The sequence below is a fragment of the Schistocerca serialis genome, chromosome 11 (genome assembly GCF_023864345.2).
Source record: "Schistocerca serialis cubense isolate TAMUIC-IGC-003099 chromosome 11, iqSchSeri2.2, whole genome shotgun sequence".
In the NCBI taxonomy this organism is placed as follows: domain Eukaryota; kingdom Metazoa; phylum Arthropoda; class Insecta; order Orthoptera; family Acrididae; genus Schistocerca; species Schistocerca serialis.
In genome coordinates, this window is record NC_064648.1 from 130739408 (window position 1) to 130758433 (window position 19026).

At 45.8% G+C, this 19026-nt stretch overlaps 2 protein-coding genes across 22 annotated transcripts in view; both read left to right on the forward strand.

Moving 5' to 3' along the window:
• The window catches only part of LOC126426686 (uncharacterized), an 897888-nt gene that overhangs the window by 354166 nt on the left and 524696 nt on the right, over positions 1-19026 (forward strand). The window lies entirely within an intron of this gene.
• LOC126426689 (uncharacterized) lies at positions 9096-10157 on the forward strand. The gene is made up of 2 exons (XM_050088607.1): positions 9096-9471; positions 9749-10157. The coding sequence occupies exons 1-2, from the start codon at positions 9153-9155 to the stop codon at positions 10087-10089; spliced, it is 660 nt and encodes a 219-aa protein (XP_049944564.1). The 5' UTR covers positions 9096-9152; the 3' UTR covers positions 10090-10157.

The following is a 19026-nucleotide window of genomic DNA, read 5'->3' on the forward strand; positions in this document are numbered from 1 at the left end:
GAACCTCTTCCTACACACCCTTGCCACCCACCGTGTGGACGCCTTCCTCGTTAATGAAACCTTCCTCCAACCCCACCACACCATCCACACTTCGCCCTACCTCCTCCACCGCTCCGATAATCCCCTCCCAATTGCGCGTGGCGGAGTTGCCGTTGGGCACTGTCGCCAGATCCCCGTTCGGCTCCAACCTCTCCTTCCCGACCCCACCGTACACCTGATCCTTAGTCTCTTCTTCCCCGGCCTTACCGTTACCTGTGCCACCATCTATGTCCGCCCTAACGCCCCTATTCCCTTCGACTTCCTCTCCCACATTGACCGTACCTTCTCCTCCCATGTGATCGCCGCCGACCTCAACATCCATAGTCGTTCCGCCGCCCAGTTACGGCGGTGGCTTCGGTTCTTCTCCACCCTTCAAGGCGACCTCATCCCCATCCCCCAGCATACCCGTCCCGAATCCAACTCCACTCCTGATATTATCCTCTCCTCCCCCAACCTCCTTGGCCGCATCATGGTGGATGTCCTGGAGCCTATTGGTAGCGACCATCTCCCTGTCCTCCTCACCGTTTCAGACAGTCGTCGCCCTCGCCCCGACCCTCGTACTGACCCTCCCCCTAAGTATGTCCACGACTATTCCCGTGCCGACTGGAATGCCTACCGGGATACCCTCTCCACCCAGGTCGATAGCCACCCTTTCACCTACCACCACCCCGATGATGTCACCCATGCTGCCTCCTTTCTCCAGCAGACCTTGTCTGAGGCCGTGGAGGCCCACATCCCTACTGTCGCCATCCACACCCACCATCCTACCTTACCCCCACAGGCCGTCCTCCTCCTCCGTGAATCCCGCCATCTCTACCGTGCCTTCCTCCACACGCGTGACCTGGACACACTACGACGCCACCGGCAACTCCAACGACACATTCGCAATTTGCTCGCGGCTAAGAAACGCCGGGACTGGCGACAGACATGCACCCATTTAAATGCTACCCTACCAATCAACTCGTCCAAGTTCTGGTCAGCCTTCCGTCGCCTTACCGGAACTAAACCCTCCCCCTACTATCCTCTCCTCCATGATGATCACCCCTTCCCTGACACACTTAGTAAGGTCAACCACTTTGCCTCCTACCTCTCCGATGTATTTTCCATCCCCGATGATCCCCAGTTCGATTACTCCCTCTTCCCGGATATCCGCGATCGAACTGACACCTCTGTCCCTCCCCTCGCTCCTGGTTTCCAGTACTTGGACAACGTTACACACACGGAACTCAATGCCCCTATCACTACACAGGATCTCATTGCTACACTCCGCACGAAACGCAACACCGCTCCTGGTCATGATTGTGTCACCTACCGTCACCTTCGTGAAGCTCCTGTCTCTTTCCTCTCCACCCTGGCCAGGCTCTATAATGTAGTCCTGTCCACCGGTTACTACCCCGACCTGTGGAAAACCTCCCGTATCCTCATGTTCCTTAAACCTGGCAAACCGCCAACCGCCGTCTCCTCCTACTGTCCCAACAGCCTTACCTCGGTCTTCAGCAAGGTCCTGGAATCTATCCTCACCTGCCGCATCCACCAGCATCTCCTCCAGCACCGCCTCCTTCCCGTTACCCAGTGTGGCTTTCGGCCGTCCTTCTCTTCCGACGACCTTCTCCTTCACCTCACTCATCTCCTTTCCGAACAGCTTAATTCCCGTCGCTCTGCAATCTTCCTCTCCCTGGACCTCGAACGTGCCTATGACCGCGTCTGGCATTCCGGTCTCCTCTTCAAGCTCCAAACCATCACCCTTCCCGTTAACTACGTCCGTCTGATCGGCTCCTTTCTCTCCCGCCATCCTTCCTATGTCACCGTCCATAACACAGATTCCTACACCTTTTTCCCCTCTGCCGGTGTGCCCCAAGGCTCCGTCCTCTCCCCCCTTCTGTACCTTTTGTACACGGCGGACATGCCGCCGCAGTCAGCCCCCGTCCACCTTCTCCAGTTTGCCGATGACACCGCCTTCCTTGCCCTTGCCCCCACCCTACAGCGCTCCCAACACCTTCTCCAATCCCATCTTGACCAGTTCACCGCTTGGTGCAACCAGTGGTTGCTCAAGGTCAATCCCTCCAAAACCCAGGCGATCATTGTAGGCAAAACCACCCCTTCCTTCCGCCTCCTTGATTTGTATATCACCATCTATGGCCGTCCTATCGCCCTCACTCCCACCCTTAAGTACCTTGGCGTCACCCACGACCGTCGCCTCTCCTGGACTCCCCACCTCCGGACAATCCAAGCCAAGGCACACTCCCGACTCAGTCTCCTCAAGCTCCTCTCCGCACGTGGGATCTGGACCCCTCCACCATCCTCCACACTTATAAATCCCTCATCCGCCCTATCCTTTGTTATGCCCATCCGGCTTGGATCTCCAACCCCCCTTCCTTTTATAAATCCCTCCAAATCCTTGAACGCAATGCTCTCCGCCTCGCCTATTGCCTCCGTCGCCCCTCCCCTACGCGGATCCTGTATGATCTCATCCCCTTCCCCCACCTCCTCCTTTTCCTTGAAAGGATATGGATGCTGTACACCTCCCGCAAACTCGATCCTCCTCACCCGCTCGTCTCCCCAATCCTCTCCCACCCCCGGCCGCTGCCGCGCCTGTATTCCCACGTCCCACCTGGTCTCCATCTCTCCACCCTCCTAACCCTCTCCCAAGGTGGCTTCCGCCAGCTCCCCCTCCCTGATGATGTCCTCCTCCCCTCCATCTACCCCTCCTATCAACTTTGACCCTGCCCCACCCCCCACTTCCAGTGTCCTTTTCTTTAGGCACCCTCCCTCCCTCCCTTCTCTTCCCTTCCCTTCCCTTGTCTTTCCTTTTCCCCCGTCCCCTCCCTCCACCCCTCTTCTCCCCGGGCTTCCCCTCCCACTTCCTCCCTCCCCCCTTCCTCCCCTTCCCGTGGTATCTCTGCTTTCCCCTCTCCCTGTCCCACTCCCCTTCCTCCTCGTCCTCTCTTGGCAGGTCCCCGGACTTGCACACGCATAGTGAACATTCGCGCGCCGGAGATCGTCGCCATCAGTGTCTAGTGTGTGTGCTTCGTTTTGTGTTTCGTGCAGTTACAACTCAACTGTTCACATGTGCCGTCGCCGTTCTCCGTGTTTTGTGCGCCGTGTCACCAAGTGTTAGTGTTTTTATCGTCCAAAGTGAACGGCTTCTTGTTTTTTGTTTTTTGTAACTACTTTCTTTGCCCACCATTTTTTGTATTGTCTGTGTCACCTATATCATATTATTGTACCCCATAAGGCTGAAGAGCAGCGTATTAAGCTGCTGCCAGCCCGCCTGTATCAGGTGACGAAAATTACAATAAAGGAAATATATATATATGAAGATCAGACGATATGTGTCTACTGTTTTATTGCCCACCGTTCTGTACCTTATGTATCTTCTCACTGTTTTTGCTCCTTGTAATTTCTATGGCTGAAGAGCAGCGTAGTGTGCTGCTGAGAGCCTGCCTGTTGTACAGGTTTTAAAATAACAACAAAGTAAAAAAAAAAAAAAATCAGACGATGTGTTGTTTTCAATATTATTGATCGTCTGAGGTCGTTTCAACATATAGAATGTTTGGCAAACTAGTATTGCCAATAAATACTGAACTGGGCAGGCCCTTTTCAGCTGTCTGCATTGTGCTCTTTTGAATCTAGTGCATAAAAAACTTACACAATCAAGGTAAGATAGCAAGTTTCAAAGTATGCTTGAAATTTAATTAGAACAAGACTAAAGTAACGTACATCTACATCTACATTTATACTCCTCAAGCCACCCAACGGTGTGTGGCGGAGGGCACTTTACGTGCCACTGTCATTACCTCCCTTTCCTGTTCCAGTCGGGTATGGTTCGCGGGAAGAACGACTGCCGTAAGGAGTCCGTGCGCGCTCGAATCTCTCTAATTTTACATTCGTGATCTCCTCAGGAGGTATAAGTAGCGGGAAGCAATATATTCGATACCTCATCCAGAAACGCACCCTCTCGAAACCTGGACAGCAAGCTACACCGCGATGCAGAGCGCCTCTCTTGCAGATTCTGCCACTCGAGTTTGCTAAACATCTCTGTAACGCTATCACTCTTACCAAATAACCCTGTGACGAAACGCGCCGCTCTTCTTTGGATCCTCTCTATCTCCTCCATCAACCCGATCTGGTACGGATCCTACACTGATGAGCAATATTCATGTATAGGTCGAACGAGTGTTCTGTAAGCCACCCCCTCTGTTGATGGACTACATTTTCTAAGGACTCTCCCAATGAATCTCAGCCTGGTACCCACCTTAGCAACAATTAATTTTATATGATAATTCCACTTCAAATCGATCCGTACGTATACTCCCAGATATTTTACAGAAGTAACTGCTACCAGTGTTTGTTCTGCTATCATATAATCATACAATAAAGGATCCTCCTTTCTATGTATTCGCAATACATTACATTTGTCTATGTTAAGGGTCAGTTGTCACTCCCAGCACCAAGTGCCTATGCGCTGCAGATCTTCCTGCATTTCGCTGCAATTTCTTAATGCTGAAACTTCTCCGTATACTACAGCATCATCCGCGATAAGCTGCACGGAACTTCCGACACTATCTACTAGGTCATTTATATATATTATGAAAAGCAATGGTCTCATAACACTCCTCTGTGGCACGCCAGAGGTTACTTTAACGTCTGTAGACGTCTCTCCATTGAGAACAACACGCTGTGTTCTGTTTGCTAAAACTCTTCAATCCAGCTACACAGCTGGTCTGATATTCCATAGGCTCTTACCTTGTTTATCAGGCAACAGTGCGGAACTGTATCGAACGCCTTCCGGAAGTCCAGGAAAATAGCATCTACCTGGGAGCCTGTATGTAATATTTTCTGGGTCTCGTGAACAAATGAAGCGAGTTGGGTCTCACAAGATCGCTGTTTCCGGAATCCATGTTGATTCCTACAGAGTAGATTCTGGGTTTCCAGAAACGACATGATACGCGAGCAAAAAACATGTTCTAAAATTCTACAACAGATCGACGTCTATAGTTTTGCGCATCTGCTCGACGACCCTTCTTGAGGAGTGGGACTACCTGTGCTCTTTTCCAACCATATGGAACCTTCCGTTCCTCTTGAGACTTGCGGTACACGGCTGTCAGAAGGGGGGGCAAGTTCTTTCGTACAGACTGATGAAATTCATAAGCAGCTAAGTTTGAGTTTTTTATTTATTTCCGGCAACTGAAGATGATAGGCGGAGAGAGAAAGGAACAAGAGAATGAAAACGATATGGGCTGCTGTTCTGTAAATTCGAGAGGGCTTCCATAACTAAGCTTCCGATCTATCTGTAAGGGAGCCTTTTAACAACGAGATGTGCTGGTGTTCGTTAGATGCGGGAACTGTTCGAAAGCTGAGGAGAGGTATGCGCTGGGAATCACCGGGACAGAAAGGAAAACACACGTGTGTCGGGGAGCCGACTGGGGTGGTGGACGTAATTACGATGGTAGGGGAGGCATGTTGAGGTAGGTGCTCCGTATAGCCAGGCTCATAGATTACATAATATCCAGCACGTCGAACGAGAAAGTAAGTATCACTTCAAAGATACGTCCGCAGTACAGGCTGCAGGTAATACGACACTCATCATGACGCCGTCAAATCAACGGACTCGTGCTCACGTAACGAAATCCAATGTTCCTTTAAATTTAGACGCGGACTATATCGTCCGCACCCTCCAAAAATTGGAATGTAATTCCGAGTGTGAAGAGATTATTTTCAAGTGCAGATTTTTTTTTTTCTTTATTGTGATTTTAACACCTTATACAAAGGCGGGCTGGCAGCAGCACAATACGCCGCTCTTCAGCCTTGAGTGTTACAACAAGTAGTACATAAAGGTGGCACAGAGTAGACAGTAAAAACGGTGGGCAAAAAATGTAGACACTAAAAAGCGATAAAACATGTAGCCGTTCACGCTAGACGAGAAACATCACTAACACTGGGCGACACGATGCACAGAACATGGATGACGGCGACGGCACGTGAACGGTGGGGGCGTGACGGCGAACAACACTACACACAAACGAAGGCACACACACGAAAAACTGACGGCGATGATCCCCGGCGCGCGAATGTTCACTGAGCGTGTACGAGTCCGGGGACCTGCCAAGAGAGGAGGTGGAGGAGGAGGAATGGGAAGGGGAATGGGAGAGGGGGGAGCAGAGATGCCATGGGCAAAGGAGAGAGTGGGAGGGAGGAAGGGGGAGGGAAGCCCGGTGGAGAGGGGAGGAGGGAGGGGGGAAAGGAAAGAGGAGGGAAGGGAAGGGAGGGAGGGAGGGTGCCTAAAGGAGAGGACATAGGAGGTGGGGGAGGATCAAAGTTGATAAGAGGGGTAGATGGAGGGGACGAGGACATCATCAGGGAGGGGGAGCTGGCGGAAGCCACCTTGGGAGAGGGTAAGGAGGGTGGAGAGATGGAGACCGGGTGGGACGTGGGAATACAGGCGCGGCAGCGGGCGGGGGTGGGAGAGGATCGGGGAAACGAGCGGGTGAGGAGGATCAAGTTTATGTGAGGTGTACAGGATACGTATCCTTTCAAGGAAAAGGAGGAGGTGGGGGAAGGGGATGAGATCATACAGGATCCAAGTGGGGGAGGGGAGACAGATGCGATAGGCAAGGCGGAGAGCATGGCGTTCAAGGATTTGGAGGGATTTAAAGAAGGTAGGGGGGGCGGAGATACACGCTGGATGGGCGTAACAAAGGATAGGGCGGATGAGGGATTTATAGGTGTGGAGGATTGTGGAGGGGTCCAGACCCCACGTGCGGCCAGAAAGGAGCTTGAGGAGACGGAGTCGGGAACGTGCCTTGGCTTGGATCGCCTGGAGATGGGGAGTCCAGGAGAGGCGACGGTCGAGGGTGACGCCAAGGTACTTAAGGGTGGGAGTGAGGGCGATAGGACGGCCATAGATGGTGAGATAGAAATCAAGGAGGCGGAAGGAAGGGGTGGTTTTGCCTACAATGATCACCTGGGTTTTGGAGGGATTGACCTTGAGCAACCACTGGTTGCACCAAGCGGTGAACCGGTCAAGATGGGATTGGAGAAGGCGTTGGGAGCGTTGCAGGGTGGGGGCAAGGGCGAGGAAGGCGGTGTCATCGGCAAACTGGAGGAGGTGGACGGGGGGCGACGGCGGCGGCATGTCCGCCGTGTACAAAAGGTACAGAAGGGGGGAGAGGACGGAGCCTTGGGGCACACCGGCGGAGGGGCCAGTGTAGATCAATATTTGTGGTAGATAATGAACAATTTAACAAGAATATTGCTGGGTATGAAGTATTCTCTTCATTAGATGTCAACAGATATGGATACTTATTCCAATTTCCTTAAGCAACTAGAAATAAGTAATTGATATCGATAAGGAGAAGCTTTTTACTTTCAGTATTTTCCTGTTGAACTTCTGTTTGCGAGGTCCGATACACAGCCGTTGGGTGCTACGCTGTTGCTCGGCGTTGCCGACAGATGTCAGCTCTATACGCTGCCGGCCGCCGGGAAAACGTAACGGTCGTTGTAAAATTGTCTCTTGTCACCGTCTACAGTTCGTGAGTACCTGAAATCGAATCACATAGTATTTGCGACCACTTGGATCGTATGCAGTGTGTTAACTTTGAAGATCCCTGTATACGATCAAACAATACGTCAGACTTTATTATGTTCGCCAAACATTTGACAGTGTACGCCGCTATTGGACGTCTTCGTGAACAAAGTACGACTGGAGATGCTGGTATGGCAGCAGACCGCCATTCGGAGGATGTAATGCCACTTCCTCGGACGAGAAATAAAAATCAAAAATTAGCTCCCAATACCCCAAAGATTCACCCCCCCCCCCCAGTCCCAAATTCCCAGAAAAGTGAATAAGCGAACGAAGTGCCATTTATCACTATTATTAGGACAATAACAAGTAATTAAATCAGGAATCTAAGACTTGACAATTTAGCAATCTACGAAAGAAAGATTAAATTTCACTAAAATTAAAATCAAAATCATAATAAATTGCAAAATTAGCATAAATTAACATTCGCAAAGTACAACCAACGATCCCGAAGAATACTCCGTGTGAGTAGTCTTTGGGAATCGTGAGTAATGACTAACTATAATTCAATGCATTGTCACTACGTTACGAGAGTTAGCCGAAGCAGGTCATACATTTGAATGTTCGTACATGTAGGCGCGCTTAGATTGTTTCTGAGATTGAATAATTGCGATCTATTATGACGCAGTAATACGTTCTTCTGGCTTTAAATATCACGGCATTAGAATTCGAACGGAGGACTTTTACCTACGAGAATAAAGTGGACTTTTAACTAGATAATTGAACTAAACATTATTTAGACATTGATTTAGGCAACGAACACTGATAGACAATTTTCATTCATAATAGCCAGTGGTTTATGGAACTTCAGTGATAGGTTCGAAGCATATAATTTTAATCCCCCCAACACCTGGGATAGTTTTCTTCTCAAGGCTCGGTTAGGAAGTGATTGATATTGTGCTATAAAACACCCTCTCGTGCCAAGTCGTGTATTTGTGATTTTAAATTCTATCAAATTATTGACATGAAACTCCCGAGTAATAATTACGCGCAGCGATAATATTTGACTGTAGCGCTCGGCGCTTGTGTAGAATCTTTGACTCAAATATCAAGCCCACTGTTACGATTCCTTAGATACTTGAAATTGCGACCAGCAGGTAGGGAATTTGTTGTGGATGTGCCTGTATTGGTTTTATCATTAAGTCGATATTACAAGACGATCCCTCGCGAACGGTACTGGTCTATCGCGACAGCCATCTAGCGGTAGAACGGGTGAAACTACGAAAATTAGCAGACACATTGGGTTGTATGAATAAAAACGAGAACATTCTCCAGAGTTGATACTCAGAGCAAAAGAACATTCTCAAAGAAAGTTCTCACTTTCGTATGAATAAAAACTAGGAAGCATAATCTCTGACCCTGGAGTACTTTCTCTCTACTTCCCCTCCTTGCTGAGTAAGTTCTCAGCAAAGATATTAAAATCCAACATCTTTGGTTCTCACTCACTTTCAGTTTGTTTCGTTAGCGACTTTGCGCGTGTGTTCACTGTGTTGTGTTAGCTAAAGTTTTCTGAAGTTATTTCTGTGCCGAAATGGAAGACTCAGAATTAGCGTTTGTTAACATTATTAAAGATTACCCCGCAATTATCAGCAAATCACAAACTCCGGCCGCAAGAAGAGAGAAAGCGGATTGTCTTAAAGAAGTTCAACACCGTTATATGGTTAATTTCGGGAAAGAAATAACGGACGTGCAGATAATGAAGAAGCTGCACAATATGAAATCCCATATCAAGGCGAAAACAGATGTGAATAAGACGGGAAACATCAAGATTTCACTGAAAAATTGGGAGCAGATATTTTTAAAGTTTTTGGACGGAGATGACTGCAACCCAACTATCCACAGAGTTCCTGGTAAGTCCCATACTTTTCGATTTTTTAATTACGCGCTTAATGCTTTGAAATTGTGATTCAGACAAATACGCATTTTTAACATGTGAAAATGAAACAATGTTTGGTAAATTTCGTTTACTACATCACCACTTTTCAGTGAAAGTATCACAGTGTACTATGCATGAAATTGGACGAACCTCCCCCACATTTCCGCGTAAATCTGTTTGGTATATTTACTAACTAGAAACTGAATCCTGACATACTACTATTACTTTTTTTTTTTTTTAATTTTCATTAGGAGCTTGTGCAGTAGGTGGTGGTTCCACCTCTATCATCCCATCACCAAGCAATTCGGAGGTAGCTGACACAGACTGCATGTATGAACAGGAGTCAATTTTGCAGCTACCACTAATTCTTCCAGCCGACCATATGGACCTCGTGGGCCCCGAAGTCGTCGTACCTTCACAATCGCCTGCTTCGGGGCATGAGAGTGTGCTTAAACGTCGGCGATTAAGCATGGAAACGGATGAGACACGTAATTTGTCTACTCCAGAGCTGCAAAGGCTGGTCCTATTGTATCAATTGGACATACTCAAACGCAAGCGGCAGAAATTGATGCGCGAAGAAGACAAACAATGAAACAAATTTTCTGTAGTGTCTTATTTACATAACGAATTTTATTAATAAAAACATCTTTTTAAAGTGAATGTTCATTTTCATTCCTCATTCACCAAATTCCATATCCTCTTACAAAAATTATTCAGTACAAATGTCTTTACAACGAAACAATAAGAGTAATATAATCCAATCTGAAATGTTAACAATAGTGTATGCACTTATATTGTTGGGTCTGGCCAGTATCTTCACATCATTGAAACAATTTCTGGTAAAGTAAAGCAAAAAGAGTAACTTGTTTGTATTTTAAATGCTGAGGGTTAGACAGTTGTGCACTTATTCACTGTAACACCTGGCAAATACCTTCACCACATCCTTGAAATAGTTTCTGGTAAAGTAAAGCAAAAAGAGTAACTTGTTTGTATTTTAAATGCTGCAGGTTAGACAGTTGTGCACTTATTCACTGTAGCACCTGGGAAATAACTTCACCACATCCTTGAAACAATTTCTGGTAATGTAAAGCAAAAAGAGTAACATGTTTTACTGTAGCATCTGGCAAATACCTTCGCCACTAATTTTTGGTACAGTAAAGCAAAAAGAGTAAGTTGTTTGTATTTTAAATGCTGCAGGTTAGACAGTTGTGCACTTATTCACTGTAACACCTGGCAAATACCTTCACCACATCCTTGAAACAGTTTCTGGTAAAGTAAAGCAAAAAGAGTAAGTTGTTTGTATTTTAAATGCTGCAGGTTAGACAGTTGTGCACTTATTCACTGTAGCACCTGGCAAATACCTTCACCACATCCTTGAAACAGTTTCTGGTAAAGTAAAGCAAAAAGAGTAAGTTGTTTGTATTTTAAATGCTGCAGGTTAGACAGTTGTGCACTTGTTCACTGTAGCACCTGGGAAATATCTTCACCACAACCTTGGAACAGTTTCTGGTAAAGTAAAGCAAAAAGAGTAAGTTGTTTGTATTTTAAATGCTGCAGGTTAGACAGCTGTGCACTTATTCACTGTAGCACCTGGCAAATACCTTCACCACATCCTTGAAACAGTTTCTGGTAAAGTAAAGCAAAAAGAGTAAGTTGTTTGTATTTTAAATGCTGCAGGTTAGACAGTTGTGCACTTGTTCACTGTAGCACCTGGGAAATATCTTCACCACATCCTTGGAACAGTTTCTGGTAAAGTAAAGCAAAAAGAGTAAGTTGTTTGTATTTTAAATGCTGCAGGTTAGACAGTTGTGCACTTATTCACTGTAACACCTGGCAAATACCTTCACCACATCCTTGAAACAGTTTCTGGTAAAGTAAAGCAAAAAGAGTATGGGTGAAGTGGGGTAAGTGTAGCCATGGGGTTAATGTAACCATGGCTTATGGTGCCTTAAAGAAGCTGTATTTTTACCTTTGATTTATCACACATGTTAATTTACTCCTTTCTTTGTTATTTTTAACCAGAAGTTGTCAAATCTGACATAAATTGGTAATTAATTTTTGGACTTGAATGGACGTCTACATTTTCACTCTGCGAGAGAGTGACATACTCAAAATTCAGTTCTGCCTGAGCCTACTTTGGGTCACAAGGGAGACCTGACATTTGGTGTTACGTTTGATTCATACAACGTTCAATGACAGAATAATAGTTAGGGCCTAAGTGTGAATATAATAAGTTGAATTAGGGCAGTTTAGCATTAAACAAAAATTGCCTACAACTTTAGTTCAATTTCCATGAAAAATAATAGAAAGTGAACTTATAAAGTGAATTTCTCTTGAGGCTACATATTTTATTATTTTTGTTAAATTGCCTAGTAAAGAAAAAAAAATACTTTTGTAGAATTTAAACTAATAAATTACTGGCCTAAAACAAAAATAAGTCATCTATGATGCATTCTGTTTCAGTGTTTTATGGTTTAGGCTAACACTTATTTTTTAGTTTAGCTAACATTTTCTGGGTATTTCATAATATACAAAGAGGCGTGTGCTTTAGTTCATATCTTGAGTAAAATTTAAGATATTTTAATAATTTAAAAACCTTCAAATTCAGTAAAAATTGGATAATCAGGTCACTTATCCCAAGTCTCTTTTACAATGCTCTGTATGGGTACAACAATGCGGGGTTACACTTGCCCCGAACCATGGGGCAAGTGTAATCTCACAACACAAAATTTTGAAAACAATTATTTGACCATATTATTATTTTTTTTCAAAAACAAAATGTGTATTTATTAAAAGTCAGTAAGTCAAACTTTAAGCATGAGAAATTTCAAAATCATATCTTCAATAACAAATTGCCAATTTGGTGTCAAAGTTGAACTATGCCAAAACATGGTTACACTTACCCCACTTCACCCTAACTTGTTTGTATTTTAAATGCTGCAGGTTAGACAGTTGTGCACTTATTCACTCTAGCACGTGGCAAATACCTTCTCCACATCCTTGGAACAATTTTGGTAAAGTAAAATAAAAACTTGTGGCATCAATCTGCTGAAGTTACAGTACAGAAATTACAGTAAGGTTCCAGCAGTTCATGTTAACCTGTTGTGTCCAAAGCTATTTACAGTAGTATCTCTGTTCCAAATAGTTACATGTTAAACAATTTTTGTTGAAAGTAAAATCGATGATAGAGAATGAAAAAAAAACAACACTAAACAGCATTTTATTACGTAACATCAGAGCACTGTGCTTTATTTTCATGAGGGAATAATTACAAAAAAATATCAAATTGGGTTTAATTATGCAATTTTTGGGCAGACACCCATACATTACAGTTGTCGTATTACATTCACAATTTCCCGTCTCCTATTTGTTCCACGTACACGTACGTTTGCTGCTTCCTCTTCTCCCAGTACTGGAAGATTGTTGTCGTCATCACTAGGTGCCTCAAAATCCTCATCCGCTACATGTTTTGCTACGTTGTGCAAAACAAAACAGGCTACTATCACACTGGGGATTTTTGTTTGGGCAAGCCTTATTTTATTTTGGAGAATTGGGAAACGCCTTTTCACTTGTCCAAAGCACCGTTCGATTATCACCCTTTCCTTAGAGTGAAGTCTGTTGTATGCCCTCTCATCAGGTGTTTCTGGATTTTGAAAGGGTGTCATTAACCACGGTGCAATGCCATATCCTTCGTCTCCTAAAATTAGGGCGTTGCACTGGTTCTCACGCAATATACGATAGACATCGGAGTTTCTCCATATCCTAGCGTCATGTACAGACCCTGGCCATGAAGCATCACCACTCGTAAACATTTCACTGTTGTCACACGTCGCCTGCACGTTTATAGAAGGAAAGCCCTTTCGATTGACGTATTCGTCTCCATGTGAAGAAGGTTTCATTATAGATATGTGAGTGCAGTCTAGGGCCCCTACCGCACATGGAAACTTGTATCTCGATTGCCAATTAACTTTCGCTGTTTCTAATTCGTTAATGTTTCTCGGAAATCTGATCCACAACGGTGCTTTCCTGTTGACCTGTTGCAGAACGTACGAAAATGTTATTGATACTGTAGTCTGGTGTACTCCCAAATCTTCTCCTACACCTATCTGAAAACCAGGATCCGCTAAATAGCGCAAAAATATTTTCATTTTGCATTCATTGGAAAGGGCGCCTCCTCTTCTTTCGTGATTTTCCGGAAGAAAATGATTCGCCAGCCAATTAATGTTTTGACTGTTAAATCTATACAAACTTCTACAGTTCCTTTCTTCTGTGTTCCTGCGTACTACGTATATCTTTCTTTGCCTTCCAAGAAACATAAATTCCGCCATTTTCGCTAAAAACACTCGGTAACGCTTAATAACAACACAACACAACACAACTCACTCAGCTCGAAGTATGCTATGGAGCTCACTCACAAAAACAGAGAATGTTCTCCGCTTGTGAGAAACTTCTTTGGCTTTATTCATACGAAATCGGAGAATATACTTTGCTTTGAGCAACTTCCCCCACCCTTCACCCCACACTGAGAACATACTCGGGTGAAGTATATTCTCAGACTCGCTTTATTCATGCCAACCAGAGAACTTTCTCCGAACTTCTGAGTATAAAGTATATTCTCTGTTTTATTCATACGACCGATTATCTGCACGCAGGAATAGAGAGCAGTTCTAAACTGCCGTCAATCCGCGCATGCGCAGTATGCAGCAATAATTCGCGCAGAAGGGTGTACCACGGTGCTTTCTGCTTATTGTTTGGTTATTGTTAGGCGTCTAGTGGCTAATTTCAGACGTTCGTGTCGGGCATTTTTCGCGTTGGGGATGATCTGCATTTTTTCAGTAAACAGGTTTCACAAATGCAGAAAAGAAACTTTTTTTTGCAGTAGACTCTTATACAGTAGCTGTTTGTGAAAGGATCTTTTCTATTGATAACTTCGTATTCTAGAAATGAAATGGAGCAGAGAGGAATTAAGCGTCTGAAATCAGGCATACAGCGAGGAAAGGTGTATATATGACCCACTGTATCATAATAAGGTAGTTGGAAATCGTTTCTTTCTGAGGAATATCCATATAACGTTATATGGTGATTTTCGATTTGTATCGTAATGTCTTAGTTTACGAAAGTTCAGGTTTGATTTAACTGCACCTCTTGCTTGATTTCAACATGTCAGAAAAGAGAAACTGGCAGTGACAGGGAGAAAGTCCTTGCAGTTTGCCCCAATGCAACAGACGAGGACTGCAAAATTATGAGTATAGTCCAAACTTGGAAAAATAACACAAAGTCACCTAAGTATTGGTCATTTAATGTGTTGCAAATTGCAGTGCATATATCCACAACAACTTTTGAAATGGTGGGCTGTGCTATTCTGTGGCTAAAAGCCAAACTTTTAAAAGATTCCCCTTTCGCCAGGAAACGTAATGCTACAACCAGCCAGCAACATAACAGGGCGTTCACCGGTATTTTATTAGTGATCTAGGCTGGTATGATCGCAAAACATAACCATACAATTCTTACTCTCTAGAAGGTGACATAACCTCCATCATGACTGTGTCACACTTTCTGTATCCATCTTCTATCATAGACAGGAGCTTCTCGAAACACGCCATGTCCATCCTAACGAAGTTCCGAAATTCTTGCGAATCTTCGGGCCTCAGTTCTTTCATTAATAGTGAATATATTTCGCTGGCTTCCACCCTTCTTGCCAGTCAGGGCCAGGGCAATAGCTCCAAAAACAAGTGGATCCTCCATGTGCAATATGCTGTATAAATGTAAATTTCGATATACATATACCTGTATAATCAAGTGTCGTAATATAAAACCGTTGCGTCTGTAATTCAGAACAGTACTAACCTACATTAGAGAAAAACTATTACTTAACACATAATGGTAGAAAACAATTTCTTTATAAATAGGAACCTGGAGTTCACAAATAATTTGAACGTATGACGCCTCAGTATATCATACAGTCGCCCTTGAGTTGCGCGTGGCAGAACGAACGACTTTACAAGACATCAGGACATAAGACATCTATTTTCTTTTCGCGCGTACAGTCTGCTGCTGACAAGGGAACCTCCCCATCGCACCCCCCTCAGATTTAGTTATAAGTTGGCACAGTGGATAGGCCTTGAAAAACTGAACACAGATCAATTGAGAAAACAGGAAGAAGTTGTATGGAACTGTGAAAAAATAAGCAAAATATACAAACTGAGTAGTTCAGGGGAAGATATGCAACATAAAGGACACTGGGACCGCAGGAGCGACGTGGTCTCGTGGTAACGTGAGCAGCTGCGGAACGAAAAGTCCTTGGTTCAAATCTTCCATCAAGTAAAAACTTTAATTTTTTATTTTCAGTTTATGTGACAAACTCTTATGTTTTCATCACTTTTTTGGGAGTGATTATCACATCCACAAGAAAACCTAAATCGGGCAAGGTAGAAGAATCTTTTTACCCATTCGCCAAGTGTACAAGTTCGCACATGCCGTCACCAGTGTCGTATAGAATATATCAGATGTGTTTTCCTGTGGAGGAATCGGTTGACCTATGGCCTTGCGATCAAATGTTTTCGGTTCCGATTGGAGAGGCACGTCCTTTCGTCTACTAATCGCACGGTTTTGCGATGCGGTCGCAAAACACAGACACTAAACTTATTACAGTGAACAGAGACGTCAATGAACGAACGGACAGATCATAACTATGCAAAAGTAAAGTAAAATTTTCACTTGTGGGAAGACTTGAACCAAGGACCTCTCCTTCTGCAGCTGCTCACGCTACCATGGGACCACGGCGCTCCTGAGCTCACGTTCTCCTTGATGTTGCCTATGTGGACCATGGACTACTCAGTTTGTATATTTTGCTTATTTTTTCACAGTTCCACACAACATCTTCCTGTTTTCTCAATTGATCTGTGTTCAGTTTATCAAGGCCTATCCACTGTGCCAAGTAATAACTAAATCTGAGGGGGGTGCGATGGGGTGGTTCCCTTGTGACCATGCGCGCTAGGCATATATCGCGCGTGGATGGTGTAACAGGTCGGAAGTGAACCAGTCTGCAGTTACAGGTATGCATGTTAGGGGCGTTGGTGCATAGCTGGACATCGTGTAATACGAGCGTAATCCACCCGCATTACCGCCGAGGTGCTATTACACGCTGTCGTAATTTCAGGGCAGGAGGTCGGTAAGATGACGTCTTGAATTCGATCCACCAGGTCTGCAGCAGCACCTAGCGACATCTCCATTTGCGATGCTATAATGGCCTTCACCTGTGCCGGCAGACGGTTGCTCCACTACGTACATAGCAATGTATCAGGCACATTGCACTCGTCAACCTTGCTTCTTAAATGACAAAGGTTCAAATGTTCAAATGTGTGTGAAATCTTGTGGGACTTAACTGCAAAGGTCATCAGTCCCTAAGCTTACACACTATTTAACCTAAATGATCCTAAGGACAAACACACACACCCATGCCCGAGGGAGGACTCGAACCTCCACCGGGAACAGCCGCACGGGCCATGACTGTAGTGCCTTAGACCGCACGGCTAATCCAAAAGACAGAGGTGCCACGTTGGTTTTCAGTAATCGACATTCTCTTGTGTGAGAACCAGCCGTACTCGTTCTTCCTGTGAAGCGGACACTCTTCGAATTAATTCAGTCTTTATTTCGCGCATGCTTCCGTATTTGGAGGTGAAGTTATAATATCTTGAACCTCAGCTGCCTAGCGGTGGTACAGCTGATTGACCACTAGTGTGAAGTGAGTGGGAGTCGGCGGTCACTCCGGAAACTCGCTTCCACCTGTGCAAACCGTAATGCTGGGTTGTGGGTCCAAAACAGTGCTACCTGCACGGCCAGCTTGATATGGTTTGCAGATCCATTGCCGCACCAATTTCCGATTCTTGAAGTCACTGCTAGTCATTTGCGCTGCTGATTTGTTCCCCCCCTAACTAATGAGGAAACAGTAACAGTCACTCAAATACTAAAAAAGTCAAAGCAAATTGTTATGTTCATGGAGTGCACACTGCAGCAAGGAGAAAGTGTCTCACAGCGCTCCTGGCGGTCAGCGCGTGAACCCTGTTGACATGCGCCAGCCGATCAGCTGATTAACTGACATCTGTTATGGCTGAAGCCCGACAACGGTACAAGGCAATAATGACACTATAGGACGACACCTCGCGCCACATAGGGATGGGGGGGGGGACGGGAATGGGAGGCAGGGTCAAGGTGGCCACTCAGAGACAAATTCAATTTTCATCAAACCGTGTTTATTAAGAGAAGCTTACAACTTACCCATTTTGAATCTACATATCGTAAAGTATCACAGCAAATATTTTTAAGTGCGCCACTTCCCACAAAAGGTCAACACCACCCCCATCCCCCTACCGTCTCCATGGACACCACCCCTCCTCCTGCCACCCATACCTCGGTCCCCACCCTCCACACCTTTGTCCTGTCAACTCCCGATCCTAAGTTCCTCGACGTTCGTACCCTCACCGTGGAGATCCGAAAATACTTACCTGGTGCTCCCATCTCCCAACTCATTACCCGTAGGGACTCAGTCCTTATCAAGTCCCCATTCCCATCCTTTCACACAGACCTCCTGCGAAAACTTCCACGAGTTATGTTTGGCCCCCACGCCTCTCTGACACCCTTCCTTTCCGCTTCCACTCCTCATCAGCCCCAGCCTCCCCGTCGCCCCCTCACCTACACCGCTGTGATCACCAAGCTCAGCCCGGTGATCACAGAGGATGAAGTGTTGGTAGAACTGAACTCCCACCCAGACTTGGAAATCAGCTCTGCCTGCCGTATCCACAATGCCTCTGGTCCCACCTACCTCATGCAGGTATTCTCTGAGTCCGCCCCATCCATTGACCATCTCCTCACCCAGGGTGCCCTCATATACCACCGTTTCCACCCTGTTGAATCCTCCAAATCCCCTCCCCAATCCTACTGTTGCCAGCGGTGCCTGATGTACAAAGACCACCTGACTCCCAACTGCAAACCCCCCCCCCCTCCCACCTGTCCCCATTGCAAGGCCTCCCACTTTCTTAAGAACTGCCCCAACCTCGCTGCTCCTCCTTCCTGTATTACCTGCAATGGCCCCCATCCCACATACTCCCACAACTGTAAAGCTAAACCCCCTCCAGCTACCCCTAAGCTTACAGTCCCAGTTCGTCCCATCGATCCCCCTGTCCATCCCAACAATTCCCTCCGTCCACCCCCTGTGGCCGAGGACATCATCTGGTTCCTTACCGTTGTACTCCAAAACATTCACCCTTTTCAGCGCCCCCACACCTTCCAACAAGTATCCCTTGCTGCTCGCTCTGTTTTCCACCTGAACACCTTCGCCACTTACTCCCACAACCAAGCCCACTTCACCTTCACCTGCCTCGACACCCTAGTTTAAGTCTCTTCCCTTCCCTCTCTTCCCCTCCTCCTTCCCGTCAGGCGCGGCACGAGTCTCGCATCCTCTTCCAGAACATTCACTCCTTCCGCTCCAACAAATACCTCCTCATGCACACCCTCTCCCACCACCAGGTCG